The sequence below is a fragment of the Pecten maximus genome, chromosome 3 (genome assembly GCF_902652985.1).
Source record: "Pecten maximus chromosome 3, xPecMax1.1, whole genome shotgun sequence".
In the NCBI taxonomy this organism is placed as follows: Eukaryota; Metazoa; Mollusca; class Bivalvia; order Pectinida; family Pectinidae; genus Pecten; species Pecten maximus.
The window spans coordinates 43,200,696-43,215,614 of record NC_047017.1 but is presented as its reverse complement, the minus strand read 5'-3'; the positions used below and the strand labels follow the sequence as shown (position 1 = coordinate 43,215,614).

The 14,919-nt window shown below is 34.7% G+C and overlaps 1 protein-coding gene across 1 annotated transcript; it reads right to left on the bottom strand.

The window, feature by feature from the left end:
• Positions 1 to 3,355: 3,355 nt before the first annotated feature.
• Positions 3,356 to 8,038, bottom strand: LOC117324280 (insulinoma-associated protein 1a-like). The gene has a single exon (XM_033880062.1). The coding sequence runs from the start codon at positions 7,726 to 7,728 to the stop codon at positions 6,277 to 6,279; it is 1,452 nt and encodes a 483-aa protein (XP_033735953.1). The 5' UTR covers positions 7,729 to 8,038; the 3' UTR covers positions 3,356 to 6,276.
• Positions 8,039 to 14,919: the final 6,881 nt, after the last annotated feature.

Below are 14,919 nucleotides of genomic sequence, written 5' to 3'. Positions count from 1 at the left end.
AATTTAATGCTTTGATGGGGCCGCGGTGGCCGAGTGGTTAAGGTGTCCCGACACTTTAACACTAGCCCCCTACCTCTCTGTTGCGAGTTTGAAACCCATGTGGGGCAGTTGCCAGGTACTGACCGTAGGCCGGTGGTTTTTCTCCGGGTACTTCGGCTTTCCTCCACCTCTAAAACCTGGCACGTCCTTAAATGACCCTGGCTGTTAATAGGACGTTAAACAAAAACAAACAAACAATAATGCTTTGAAGAAAATAACCTTGTTAAAGGCCTCTTATGATTTGTAATAAATCATATGTCCACAGATTTATACTCCAAATGATAAAATAACCATGCGGGGTCAATTCACACTCGTGATAAATATTTCAATTGTGGTAGAAACAGGTTACACAAACTTGTGGTTGTAAGCTAGAGTTTTAGGAGGAAAATAACAACTCGAGTGAAAGAAATACCATATACAACAACCACTCGTTATGCAACCTCTAATTATCTAAAGTCATGTAATCTTATCTTATCGGAAGTAACATTAAAACCTCGTCACATAATAAAACCTAACGTCTTGTAGTGCTATCAAACATCACGTTATGAACGTGGTGAAATGTTATTTGACGTCGAGTATTTTATAGAACGTTATGACAGTATTTTCTAGATATTTAGAATTATTCTTTGGTAATATTATCTTAAAAGATGTAGTGATAAAAAGCATCAAGTGATTATTCAACGTCATGTTGTGTTATCTAACGCCATGTAGTACCTTCGAATGACATTTTATGTAACATAGCAATCTAATATGTTAGATAACATCATCTTGTATCATATAATGTCGATAACATCATCTTGTATCATATAATGTCATGTAAGATTACCAAACGTCATAAAATTACCAAACGTCATGTAAGAATACCTTACGTCATGTAAGATTATCCGATATCATATAGTATTTTCGTATTGTATGTCATGTATCCTATGATTGGTATGTAACAATATGAGTTCTAATGAGATCACATGACATCAATTATTTCCTTGGAAATACCTCATGGCATTACCGAGTAGTCAATATAATGTTTTGTCAGGTCCGTGGAATCTTATACTCCTGCCAAAAATAGAAATTGTGTCATCTGTGCCGAGATGTATTTTAAGCAGAGGTTAATATAACATTCCACTGACCTGGCGAAACGATATATGGACCTCCCGGTGGTGTGATGAGGTATTTTAAAGGAACTTTCTATTTTTCAAATTAATACGAATCATATAAGAAAGTAAATGCAGACTTTAGTTGCGGACAATCCATGGTTTTACGGACCTGCCCTGAACTACATATGTATATCCCCCTTGGCCTTCGGCCTCGGGGAAAATTGTCCAGGTCAGGTCAGTTCCGTAAAACCATGGATTGCACTCAACCAAAGTCTGTATTTGTATAATGCAAGATTATCTAACGTTTTGGAAGGTTATATAACGTGATGTAAGATTATCTAACGTTTTGGAAGGTTATATAACGTGATGTAAGTTTATATAATGTGATGTAAGATTATATAACGTGATGTAAGATTATCTAACGTTTTGGAAGGTTATATAACGTGATGTAAGTTTATATAATGTGATGTAAGATTATATAACGTGATGTAAGATTATCTAACGTTTTGGAAGGTTATATAACGTGATGTAAGGTTATATAACGTGATGTAATATTATCTAACGTTTTGGAAGGTTATATAACGTGATGTAAGATTATATAACGTGATGTAATATTATCTAACGTTTTGAAAGGTTATATAACGTGATGTAAGGTTATATAACGTGATGTAAGATTATATAACGTGATGTAATATTATCTAACGTTTTGGAAGGTTATATAATGTGATGTAAGATTATATAATGTCATGTAAGGTTATCTAGCGTCGCCTAAATTTACCTAATGTCATGCTTTTTAATTACGTCATTGTCAATCATGTCTATTTGTAATCTAACATTGTGTTATACCATCTAACGTCATTATTGCTTTTTTTTCAAAAATAAAAGTCTTATATTATAATGATACTAAACATTGAGTTATTGTGACACTGTATTGTTATATTCATTCAATTACATACTTATATTTAACATTGAATAAACAATAAACTTCCAAGGTGGATAATCTGCAAAATGACAAAAAGGAAAAGAAATTAATGTGTGTACGTCCCCACAGAAAATATCAGAGGTTCGTTTAAACAGAGACGCATGTGATATATACGTCCCTGGTTTAAACAATCGTATTAACTACATGTATTTAGTGTCAAATGGAACCTTACCTAAAATAATATAGTGAGGACGATATTTATTTCATTTGCATCAGTTTTATTAACTTTTCTGTGTCATTTTGACTTTTTTTCATTACATTTTACTTCCGACCTCCTTATTTCTCTTTATAGGAGCATTTCAAGTGATCCTGTCTTGCCCTGTACCATACAAAGTTCGTTATAAAGGGGCAATGTTTTATCATTGGTTCATATCATAACTTCATTACTCTTTCCTTCATTGTCAAATATGATATAAAGTAAAATCAGCATTTTTCGGGAGGAAAATAAAATAAAATTTTTCCAGATTATTCCTTTGATGTTTAGTAATACTGTTGTCCCTACTGTTACATAAGGCGTCCGCTTTCCCTATGAAAGATTAGCTCTCCGGCTTACATTGTTGTTAACACGATCTTAGCAGTGATCTGGTGCACAGATGTGAGGGAACAAAGATCCTGTCCTCGCCGTATTTAAATTCTATCTAAATATGTTACCCCTCGCAGCTTTGATATCGCTATTCCATTATGGGGCCTGTCTCGCTGTGCCCATAAAGACCATCCTAACGGGACTACGACACGGTAACACACCTGCTTCCCTATGTCTTTGTAACGCGGTACAGGGGGGAGGAATCCTCACGCTTGACTGCCTTCTTGTAAAAACAATTCTGTCACTTGGAATGAAGGGACCCTTCACGAACTTACATTATTTAATGTTAAATAACAGGAGACATAAATTTATGTGCTTTAAATTTCGAGATCTCGTTTCCATGGATTCCAGTGACAGGGTTGTTTTCACAGCTTGCAAATAGATAAGGATAATACAATATAGCGGTTTCTCTTCAGACCTCTTACCGTTAAGTGTTCAGGTAAACAGCGAATCACTGGCACGCGCCCGCTGTCAGCACTACACCCAAACTGTTAAAATATTGACTTGAATGGAAAGGGCCATGTGTTACGAAGCCCCATTGTTGGTGATCGGTGCATCGTTACACCTGAGGGCTTTTCTGTTCACCTGGAGTTACCTCTGACTACCTGTAGTTAGGTGAAAACTGACGTACACAAAAAGGATGTAAAAACACAATGGTATTTAATTGAAAACAAAGACTTTATTTTTTATTTCATCTCTAATCGTACACAGTATCATCGTAACAATATCGGAAAAATATATTTGGCATTCCACCAGAAACATTACCCAGAGCTCTGCTGGTTGTAGTATGTATTCAACAGTGTACAATCATCCAACACAACCATCAAAGATAATTAAAACCGGTTTGATAAAGATAAAAATCTCACATGCGATTGATGTCAAATAAAGATACCTTTTTATTATCATTATCAATATATTCTTTATTTTTATTTCATTTCTATTTTCGTTTCAAAGTTGATGTTACTTACATTAAGATCAAATGTTGGCATATTCGTTTAGGCACTGGGGAAATTATCATTTTTAGATTTATAAAAATAATGTGCAATATATATATAACCGCTGGGATATGCAATTTAAAAAGAACAATATTATGACTTTAAAAACATGAAATTATTTTTTATAAACAATCAAAATTTATCAGTATTTGGAATAAAAACAATTTCATCAAGGCTTTGATATCAGCATTAAAAACTGGATGATCAATTTAAACGTCATAGTAAAATACATAAACGATAAGGCATCAGAATGGCACAACTATTTCACAATTTGTAGAACCACACAAACAACACAAAACATAATTATTCAATTGATTACATTCCATTGATCAAATCATGCAAAAATTAATCAAAATGAAACCGAATAAAATCAATTATGCTTTCAACTTCGAAAACAATAGAAATCTGCCAAGGACTTATACGTATTCAGGTGAGTACGCTATGTGACTAAATCTAACTGGACCACTCAGAATATCCTAGGTTAACTTGATTTAGCAGAAGCATTGTATTAGCTTAATTTGTGACATTAATGGCAATGTAAGTGGTAGGAGGAGAGATGATAATTGTAAATGTTATAGGTGAGATATTCAGGTCGGATTAACGAAAGACGTCGTATAAATAATTATTAATGGTTCCTCTACATAAGACAATCACTAACTACTACGTAATCTAATGAAAAGTGCTCGACTATAATGTGTCTTGACTTTTCAAATTAAAATATCACAAACCTATTGTTATAGATGATATTCTGACCATTAGCTTTTTATTCATTCTGTATTTCTGGTATCACGTTGCTAAATCGAGACAAAAAGTATTCAAGCAATTATATTTTTCTTTCTTTTTTAGATTGATACTAAATATTAAAGTTGTTGATAAAATAAGACAAGCAACCAATGGTCAACATATCAACTTAATAAGGGAAGCATGACGTGAGGTTGACAATGATCTATCTAAATCTAGCTAGCTATTATACACTGCACTGTCGCCCCAGCCTAATACTACTCTACGTCTAACTATCGACTTGTAAGGAGGCACCTCAATGGATTTCAATTACAAAATTACTCGGCTATGTCTTTTTTAACGTTACAACCCCGTGAAACAACTTCCACTAAACTTCTTTTTTCTGTAGATTTTATCGGTTATCAAATATTCAAATGTGAGCAATATTCAGTTTAAACATTCACGTACGACATTAAATAGATGTCCCTTTATCTACCTGGTCACGCTTCTATAAGCACGGCACACTTCAGGCTCGCGACTGTCGCCAGCCTTAATCAGCTGCCCATCTACCTGGATTTACAAAGGCCATTTAACAGGTAACCAATCTTATTACCTCGTTATCTGGCTTTCGGCTTACCGCTATTTCTACTCTCATCTAACGGACCTCTCGTCTCACTATTGTTGTCACCATCTGGTATTACTTTGAGAAAGGCTCATAAGGGGGGATTTTAACGGATCATCATATTAAATAAGAAATCTGAATAATTATATTGACAAATACCAAATACTATTGAGTTTTTCTTTTTAAATAATTTGTTCAATATTACAAATGCGAAAATATAATTTGATTAAAGAAATCCTTAGGGCAATGCAAGTGAAGAGATGATTTTAAAAAAAAAAACAAAAAAAACTAAAAACTAAAAACTAAATCTTCAAAAACAATGACAGCTCCTAAGTAATTGAAACCCTTGAGGCACCTCATTACCGAATATTTGTAATCTAACTACATATATCGATTATTGCAATAACGATCGGCCTGCTTGTGATAGATCCACACAAAGGATGTGCATCACACACATATGATAGCATCATATACAAATATACGAGTATTGCACTGGGTGCTTTGTATAACAATTTGAAATTTTATTCCCACTATATATTAAACTTTTAAATTTAAATAGGAACGATACAAGTATATAAAATATGATAATTGGATTTCAAGATAATTACTATATACTCAAACGGTGTATAAATATACTCTGAAAAGTAAAACTATCCTTCAATCTACTACCAATAAAAACTTATATCTGAGGTGGGAATATATTATCAACTCTGTCATATTATGAATTAATATAAAAACTAAACATAACCACATAAATATAAATAAATAATTTAAATTAAATCAAAATCAAGATTCAACAAAAAATGATAACAAAATGTTATTACAGCATAAATCATATATACAACACATCTGACAAACTGACATCTGTACACTTCACGCATCATACTCATTTTGATTTAACATTAAATGCTAACCATGGACATATTAAATTTAAATTCTTGTCACCGTTCATCGGCGAAAGTTTTTAGAATTATTGCGAAACATTAAAGACTTTTTCAACTGTCGGTATATTATGAATATGACAAAATTGAAACAAATCTGAATTCTGTGAAACTTCATATTATTTTAAAGCATAAGGCACCAGTTTACACACTAAATCACGTATACTTATTCTTACCGTATAACACTCAGGTATATTACCAGTGACAAGGCAACATTGTATAACATACAGTGGTCAAGGCACGTGGGTTGAGCCCGGGGATACACACATACTAGATGCGACTCACCCCTACACAGAAACATTAGTTTGGACGATTAACTGAAGGTGGAAACTGAAGTAGGATGACTTGTCTATTCTCGGAGGGATGACATTTGTTAATGTGGCGGGTCAGTCCTGGAGAACTATAGAAGGTACTGGCGCAATATTTACAATTAAAGACTTCGCACGTGTGAGTGCGTGCATGTTTCTCCAACATTATCTTATTAGGAAAAAACATTTTACACACATTACAACACAATTCTTTGTTGTTATTGTTATTCAAATGCAAAAGTTCATGTTTGCTTTTGAGCGCATCGTTAGGAAATGTTTTTTGGCAGAACTTACAGTTTGTTTGTCGATCGTTGGCGTGGTTGAGCACGTGCTTGCGTAAGTAGGCCTGGCGACGAAATTTCTTACCACACGTTTCGCACTCATATTGTCCGTCAATTGAGGGCGAAGCGCGCAGGTCACCAACTGTCATTGACAACACGTTCCCGTTTTGAACACTTTCAGACATGTTGTTGATGTCATTGTTGTCGTTCATGTTACTTAAATCTGGTTTGGCTGGAAGTATCGGTGCCTGGTAGTTGGTCTTGTTGTTGTTGACGGGCCTGGGTTTGTGCCAACGCCGATGGGACGCTAGATTGGCAGGACAGCTAAACACCTTGTCGCATTCTGGGCACCTGTATTCCACGTGTACAATACGAGAACACCTATGCTGTGCGAGCTTAAAGGCATCAGTGTAAAATTCTTTACAAAGTTGGCAAACATAGTCACCAATTTTGTTTACGATTTTGTCCAATTCTGCACGCGCCTCTGGGGTGGCCTCCACGTAGTTGAAGCTACTGTCGATATCTCCGTAAACAACCTTGCCCTCCTCCTCTCCGTCAGATATATCCTTGATGATACAGCCCGACACGGGAGACGACTTGTCCTCGTCAAAGTTGATCTTCCTCACAGCCTTGGATTTCTTAGGGACTTTGTTATCGTTATCGTTATTGCCCCTGCGTTTATTAGGACTGTTCTGCTGAGACGGAGATGACACTTGAGAGTCCTTCTGGTTAACATTCAAGTTCCAATTTTGATTATTAGGCGAAAAATTTGACACTGTTAACTTGTCAAATGTGGCGTAATAAAAAGGCGATGGGTAAGATGATGCGGTGGTACTTACAGTCAGTGGTGATGATGTTGGCGAGAAACTAACAAAATCCTTCTCATTTACATTGTTCCTGTTGTTGTTGATATTGTTATTATTGTTGTTTTCCTCGTCTTTGATGACGACCTGTACATGATCTGGTTTCAGATTTTCACGGATGATGAGGTTGACTGGACTCACAGAGTACCCAGAATCCGGGGATCCAAATTTAGTGATGACTGGGGCTTCGTGATCTGAGCCGCTTTCATAACGTTCAGTATCCTCATCCGAGTTCCGACGCTGTCTATAAGAAATAGCGTTAGAATGCTTTGTTCTTTTAACAAGGAATCCTCTAGGCATGGTGATACCGGTTATTTAGCTGTTGGTCTGCTAAAAGTAAATAAGGCACTGTCGGTGACTGGACATACAGAGTTTACATGGAATTCACTCTATGTCAACATGTAGTCGGATTGAAAACGAAAAGTTCCGAAAGTCGGGATTTGGCCAATGGTTGGTAACAGCATTAAGTATAGAGTCTGGATGATGCTACGAAATTCTTTCACACGTAACAACAAAGTCTTTCTCGCGTTGTTTCCACATATGGCATTCTCTCAGTATAAAAATCTTCAGTAGCATCGTGTGTTAGAATTGACCAAATCCGTTCAAATGTCGCCATGCTAATCCTTATATAGGCACGCTTCTATGAAGACCGTTGGATTTTTTATTCTATGAATATGCATGAGGATTCAAAGAGTGTCGCGCGCCGTTACTCCGCCCCCTCTGTGTCACAATCAGTTTCAGCAGGCTGACTGGCCGTCTCTTTGTTTCGCTTACCTTAGTGACGTTTATAATTCGATTTTGTATTGCTATTTGAATTTCCCACAGATTATAGTTGTTATTATCGCTATCGGTATTTCCATGGGTTTCCTTTTCCAACTGCATCTTGTCGCCAACATTCAATACGCTTTATATAAAACAAACAACTCGACACTAGACGTATCAGTCTTTATTGGAAACCGATATAATACAATCTTTCCATAGTCTTACTAACACAGATACATTCCTTTGTCCTCGTCTAAATCATTATATTTTTACTATAAAGAAATCGTGATCAATAAAACAATCCTCAGACAAAATATTTACTGCGAGCTGTGATCTACTAAACAATGATAGTCGCTGATAATTGTTATCAGTGTTTATTTAATCAAATATTTGTACTTGTTCCTATTAAAAAACGAACAAAAATGAAGTATTTATATACTCTTACCTCTGGACAACGTCTTTTTCAAACAAAAAATAACAACTTAAATTGAACATGTATAGAAAGCTACCAGCAATCAATACATACATGTATTTATGTTAATTTTGTAAATTGCATACCGAACCATGTTAGAGAAAGGGAACCCAAAAGAGAATAGTTATAAAAAGATTATAGTTATATGAAAGATAACGAAAATATTTAAGATATATAATCATATAGAAATTACAACGATGGATTTGAAAATGTGTTGAAATAAACTGGATTTAGCGACATACGTGCAATGGCTATGCATCGTCCTATATTTACTTAATAATTGTTTTAACAGAAAAATACCGACACTTGTTCTAATCGAAATGTCACCTTCATAAATTGATGTTATTTTTTTTTTTTTTTTTTTTTGTTAATTTAAACGATCTTTTTATTTCTTCCGTACAACAGCTGTGGTACGGTGGTTAAACAGGAAACACGTTATAAAAAACATATCCTGAGTACGAGGAAATGAGTATAGTAATAGACCCATTGACAGCACATATCGATACAGCCGCTGATACTGTGCTGATATTTGAACGTTGAAATCATCCATGCGGTACAGACAGCAGTTTACCAAAACAATGATATAGGGGTTGTCATGTATCACATGTTGGTAAACTATTGATGGGTACTATGTTTAGCTTCCGCTCGTATCTCAATATATCTCATATGGATGTTCGTTTGTGCGCGTGTGCTGATTTGCATACAGCTGAAAATCGCGAGGTGATCGTGCAAATGGGACAGAATGCACACGACTGTCTTTGTCATTTTAATGAACGAGCAACCGACATCGCTGATGCGTGTTAAAGCGAATATGTCATATTAATGTTTGGTCACTTCATCCGATATTTTAAATCATTTAATTATAGTTGTTATGTTAATATTGTGATGAAATATGGGGACGATATTGATTTTAATGACAAGGATAATTTTCAACATTAAAACATTCGCTAGGTATAATTTATATCATGCTACTGATAACAAACGTAGAGGAGAAATATCGTGTTTATATCCTAAATACTTTCAGGTAGTTTGCTACCGCAATATCAGCTCGTTAAACATCCTTCTTTACAACTTATTTTCGCAAAGGCATTCATTTATCGGTTTTCCAATAAATTTCAAAATATTGAATACATATCTACATTGTGTAATGCAACAGGCTGGATATTTTAGTTTTATATGTTATATAGCTCATAAATGTTTCGAAGAGGAAATAAAAGCAGCAACAATCGTTCATGGTAATAGCTGATTAACAGTACCGTAATATAATAGGTAAACAAGTACAGAAAGAGCATTAAAGCGCTATGTTTTACACAGTAATAACATCAGGCAAAAATGAAAAGCTGAACATCTTTAAACTTACTTGAGCAGTAAACTTGATTATTTTTGTCCGTTACATTTTATCTTCTTTAATACACTGGTTAACTGGTATAGCATTTATCAGTTAATGTAAAAACAACATCTTTTTAAACATTAGCCCTGAAGGCTATCGTCATGACATCTTTCACGGTTTGTATGTGCATTATAATGTAAAAAGCGGTTATAAATTGCATAAAGGAAAAACAAGATAGGTGCTTATCTGCTTTGAGGAACATTTCTATCGCTGTTAGCTCAGCAGATGTCCGCAAACGGTCGCGCGCGCGTTTATTGGCCGTGCTCTCGCGGTCTCTCTGTGAGCACACCTATTCCAGAGATCAACAATACGTACCGATGACTGCTATTATTAAGTATTTCATGCAACGGATTTGTAACGGTATGAATACATTCAATAACGGCCCGAGTGCCTTACCTACCAAAGACACGTGTGGAGCTGTCACCTGTTCCAAACGACATCTGCTTGCCTGTCCCAGACAGAAGGAATATCTGTGTGGTATGCTGGCTTTGTAGAATAGGTAGTACTGTTTATTTGTGTTCAAGACAAAAAAGAAAATAGTCAAATACAAAATCGATGATGTATCAGGTGGCGAAAGAAAGCGTTCGATGGGAACTTAAAACATTAACAATTTTGTTAAGATAAATCAGATGGAACGACTTTGTAATGCTATTGAAAGTTTTAACCATTTCCAATGAAGTCTGATATTCCTCTTCAAGATAAAACGGTCTGTTCGCAAGGAAAACGTATTTTAAGTTTCGCATGACATCAAATATACTGACAAAACCAGAATTTATGTACTGACTACATGCCGATATAAACATATCTAATGTATCAATGACATACAATGCACCAGTCTAATGTTAAAACCGGAATAACATGAAATTGGTTGCATTTTGGTGTGTTGGACATTTAGGTTCCAACTTGGTTCTTGGACATCAATTTGTCTTATTTGGTGATATTTTACTAAATTTGGACCGAATAACCACCGAGAAAAAAGTGATTTGTTAAATATATGTTGAGTAAGAATAAAATGTATTTTACTGCTTGGTATTGGGGTTCGTGTTACTAAATGCTTCACGTCGTTTAGCTATCGTCACCATTACAGACTGGTTTCAGAATGACGGGGTAGGTTACGATGGGACTAGTTGCTCGTGAGTAATTAAGTGCACTCGGTGTACAGTTGGCCGGTTAATTACATCTAAATATAGAACTAGACGGCGCGTGCCAGCCACGAGCGGTGAGATACCCGGACAGGTGCTGGCCTGAGGACAACGCCGGCCAGACGTGTCAACATGATCATCTGTGTGAAATATTCATAGTTCACCCTATCCTTCCTTCCTGGTCCGGGACAAAGACGGCATGGATATGTTAAAATGTTTACTTTATCTGCGTAGGATTTCAATTAAAACAATCAATTATCGGTATTAGAATTACCGTTTAACATTTCTAAACCCATCCCACGCCCTGGTCTTATCGCGTCTGGTTAGAATTCTGCATAATCAACTCCCTGTCCATTAATACAAATCAACTTTAAAAAGTCGACGATAAAATGCTTTTTAGCGTTCTCCTATTCTTAATTTGTTAATATTAACTCCAAATTAAAATCATATATCAGCTATCACTCACATGGCTAGCATGGGTAACGTTAGTCCAGTATTACAATGGATAATTTTATTATTGCTTTTATGCATATTGATATTAACATCTTTCTAATTATGTTGTTAGTTTGTAGTAATTGATAAGAATATAATCAGGAATATGCTATTATAATGAGTACGTCTACGTACGTCCCTGATATAAGGTTATAGATATCAATGATATATCACATATCAAACTGTTGTAACTACTAAAATAGTACCTCGTATTCACACAGATAAGGCCGCAAGCCTTTGTGTGACTGTTCTCGCGCACCTAAGCGACATCTAACCTCGCTATTTACCGGTAAATACGGTACATGTGATTAACGGTTGTAGCCCGCGCCTGGCAACAGTTCGGCAAAATCGTGTACACGAACTATTGACGGAGTGTTTGTCCTCGCGTCAACTTTAACCCTGCCCCCTATATTCTGGCACGCGCCAGTGTAGTCAATGCGCATGTCATAGACAAGGTGACACACGTGCTGTTAGAAGTAAAGTCGGGAAATTTGAAATGATAGGACTTTTTATTTATTCTTTTTCTTTGTGTGGTTTCACGACTGTCAACCTTTATAGACGAGCTTATATGAAGCCAGGCGAGTTGGTTTTTTTGTTAATATAATCGGAAGAAAAGGCTCATCGTTTAACGTTTAACGCAGGGCAGACATGACACAAAACCCTAACATAGACAGTCCTTTTGGTGTTAACCACCTGTGTCATACAAAGGGCATGTTTATCATTTATACCAGAATTAAATTGAGATCGTTTGAATTAGTTTACTATAAGTGAAGATTGATGGACCCCAATACATCCAGTATAAAATTATCTATGGACTGATTTCTACAGAATATCATGATTTACATGTTAATTTTTAATTAATGCCAAATATTTTACAATAGATTGTTTTTAATATAGCACACCACTAATACACTCCAACTTCTTACTGATTTCAAATATAAGATTAATATTAAAATGAATAATATATTAATGAATAACGGGTCGAAGTCCTTATCTTCCTCCACAAAGATGTCTTCCTGAACTTCTTTTCTGATCTTTCTAAAATCTAAATTTGCATTAATCGTTTCCCCTTTAATTTACTGTCTTTGAAATAGGTATCGAATATACCTTTGACCTATTTCGCAATTAAATATCTACTTCGTTATTTTATATGTGAGTGACATCTATATATTCAAACACAAACACCACAAATTGCTCGTAAAATCTTAAAACAATCATTATATTTGAATTCGTGAATACATACATAAAATTACATTTAAACTGAGTAGGTAAACATTGCCAAGTGCGTGTCATGTTAAATATGCTCCATTAAATAACAATTAAACAATGTAATGGCCCGTACAATAGACCGTCAGCAATAATTGGGCCTTTTTTAACAAAGGACATATCCTGCAAAAATTGCAATAAAGGAGAAGATTTGAATTTTTTGTCTTAAACAAAATTGTGCATTTTGTAAAATCCTTCCGTTCATTGTTATTTTTCTTCATAAAATGGCAATCGTTATGGGAATACCCGGCTTGTTTTGTTAAACAATGTGTCCAATTTATTAACACGGAGCGAAGATGAGAGACAAAAGTGGAGTCTAGTGCCGGATGGCCATCCATTGTTCGGGTACAGCGGGGGTCCTGGTGATTCATCTCGGCAAAAGCCGTGCTAAGCTCATCCTGATTGCTCGCACTTAAATGTCAAATCTACTGTGTACTGTTTCAGGAACATCAGTATAACACAAGACTTGTCCGACATTCGTTTACACTTTAAGAGATTAAACGGGAAACTTAATGCACGATTGCAAGGCTATTGCCGGTGAAATCACAGCAGTGCCACCAAACCCTTTGTCGCCATCCACCAAGTCATACAAATTATTGCATATTATCCGACATTGTGAAAATTAATAACAGCCGAACAGTCACTTGTTGGCTGTGCGAGCTTTATTAGGGCTTTATTATATGACAGATGCGACAATTAATCTTAAGGGCGGAAATAATTCTAGTCGGGCAGGCATACAAGGGAAAACACCACGTAGTGCTATCCTTCAAATTCTCATGAAACGGCAGCGGTCGATAGCAAACAGGCGGGAAGCGCGTGCTTGTCGCAGACGACAATAGATCCCGAGACTAGTTTATTGTAGATATGAATTACCTGTCAACTGTTTTATTCTCTTTTCGAGATGAAATTATTTCTGGGTAATTATGGCGTATCTTTAGATTATTGTTTCAGTGAGCTATGATATTTATGGTAAATGATCTAATAACAAGATATATGAATATTGATCTAACATCCAATCTTCTTTATTGGCTAATTTGATTAAGTGACTATAAAATGCCAATACCACAACAGAAGCATTCTGTCATTCAGGATAGCTACAGTATCATAGGGTGGAGCATGTTTCCGTGTATGGAAAACACAGGTACACATGGATCTTATACTATTATGTAGATTGTAGTTATAGACAGTATACCATCGTAATGATATGGTTACATAATTCATAGTTAACTTAATATTTATAGTAATTATAGTTATTGTAATTACAGTTAGTTCTAGTTATTGAAGTTATTGTAATTACAGTAAGTTCTAGTAATTATAGTTATAGTTTACCGTAAGTAATAGTAATTATAGCTCTAGTAATTATATTTATAGTAATTACTAATTACAGTTACATTAATTATATTTATAGTAATTTTAGTTATAGTAATTACTAATTTCAGTTACAGTAATTATAGTTATAGTAATTGTAGTTAGAGTACTTACTAATTTCAGTTACAGTTATTATAGTTACAGCAATTGTAGTTATAGTAATTACTAATTACATTTACAGTAATTATATCTATAGTAATTTAGTTATAGTAATTACTAATTACAATAATTATATTTATAGTAATTTTAGTTATAGTAATTACAGTTAGTAATAGTAATTATAGTTATAGTAATTGTAGTTATAGTAATCACAGTAAGCTCTAGTAATTATGGTTCTGGTAATTACTAATTACAGAAATTGTATTTAAGACAATAACAGTTATAATAATTAGTTAGAGCAATTATATGTATAGTAATTATAGTTATAGTAATTACAGTTATAGTAATTCGCTTTAATAATTATAATTATAATAATATATAGTTCAATTAACTTTGATAGTTATGATAGTTCTAGTAATTAATAGTTAATTAGTAATTGCTTTCAATTGTTATTATAGTAATTGTATCTAAATGTTGGTAGTTTGCTATTTACAGCTATA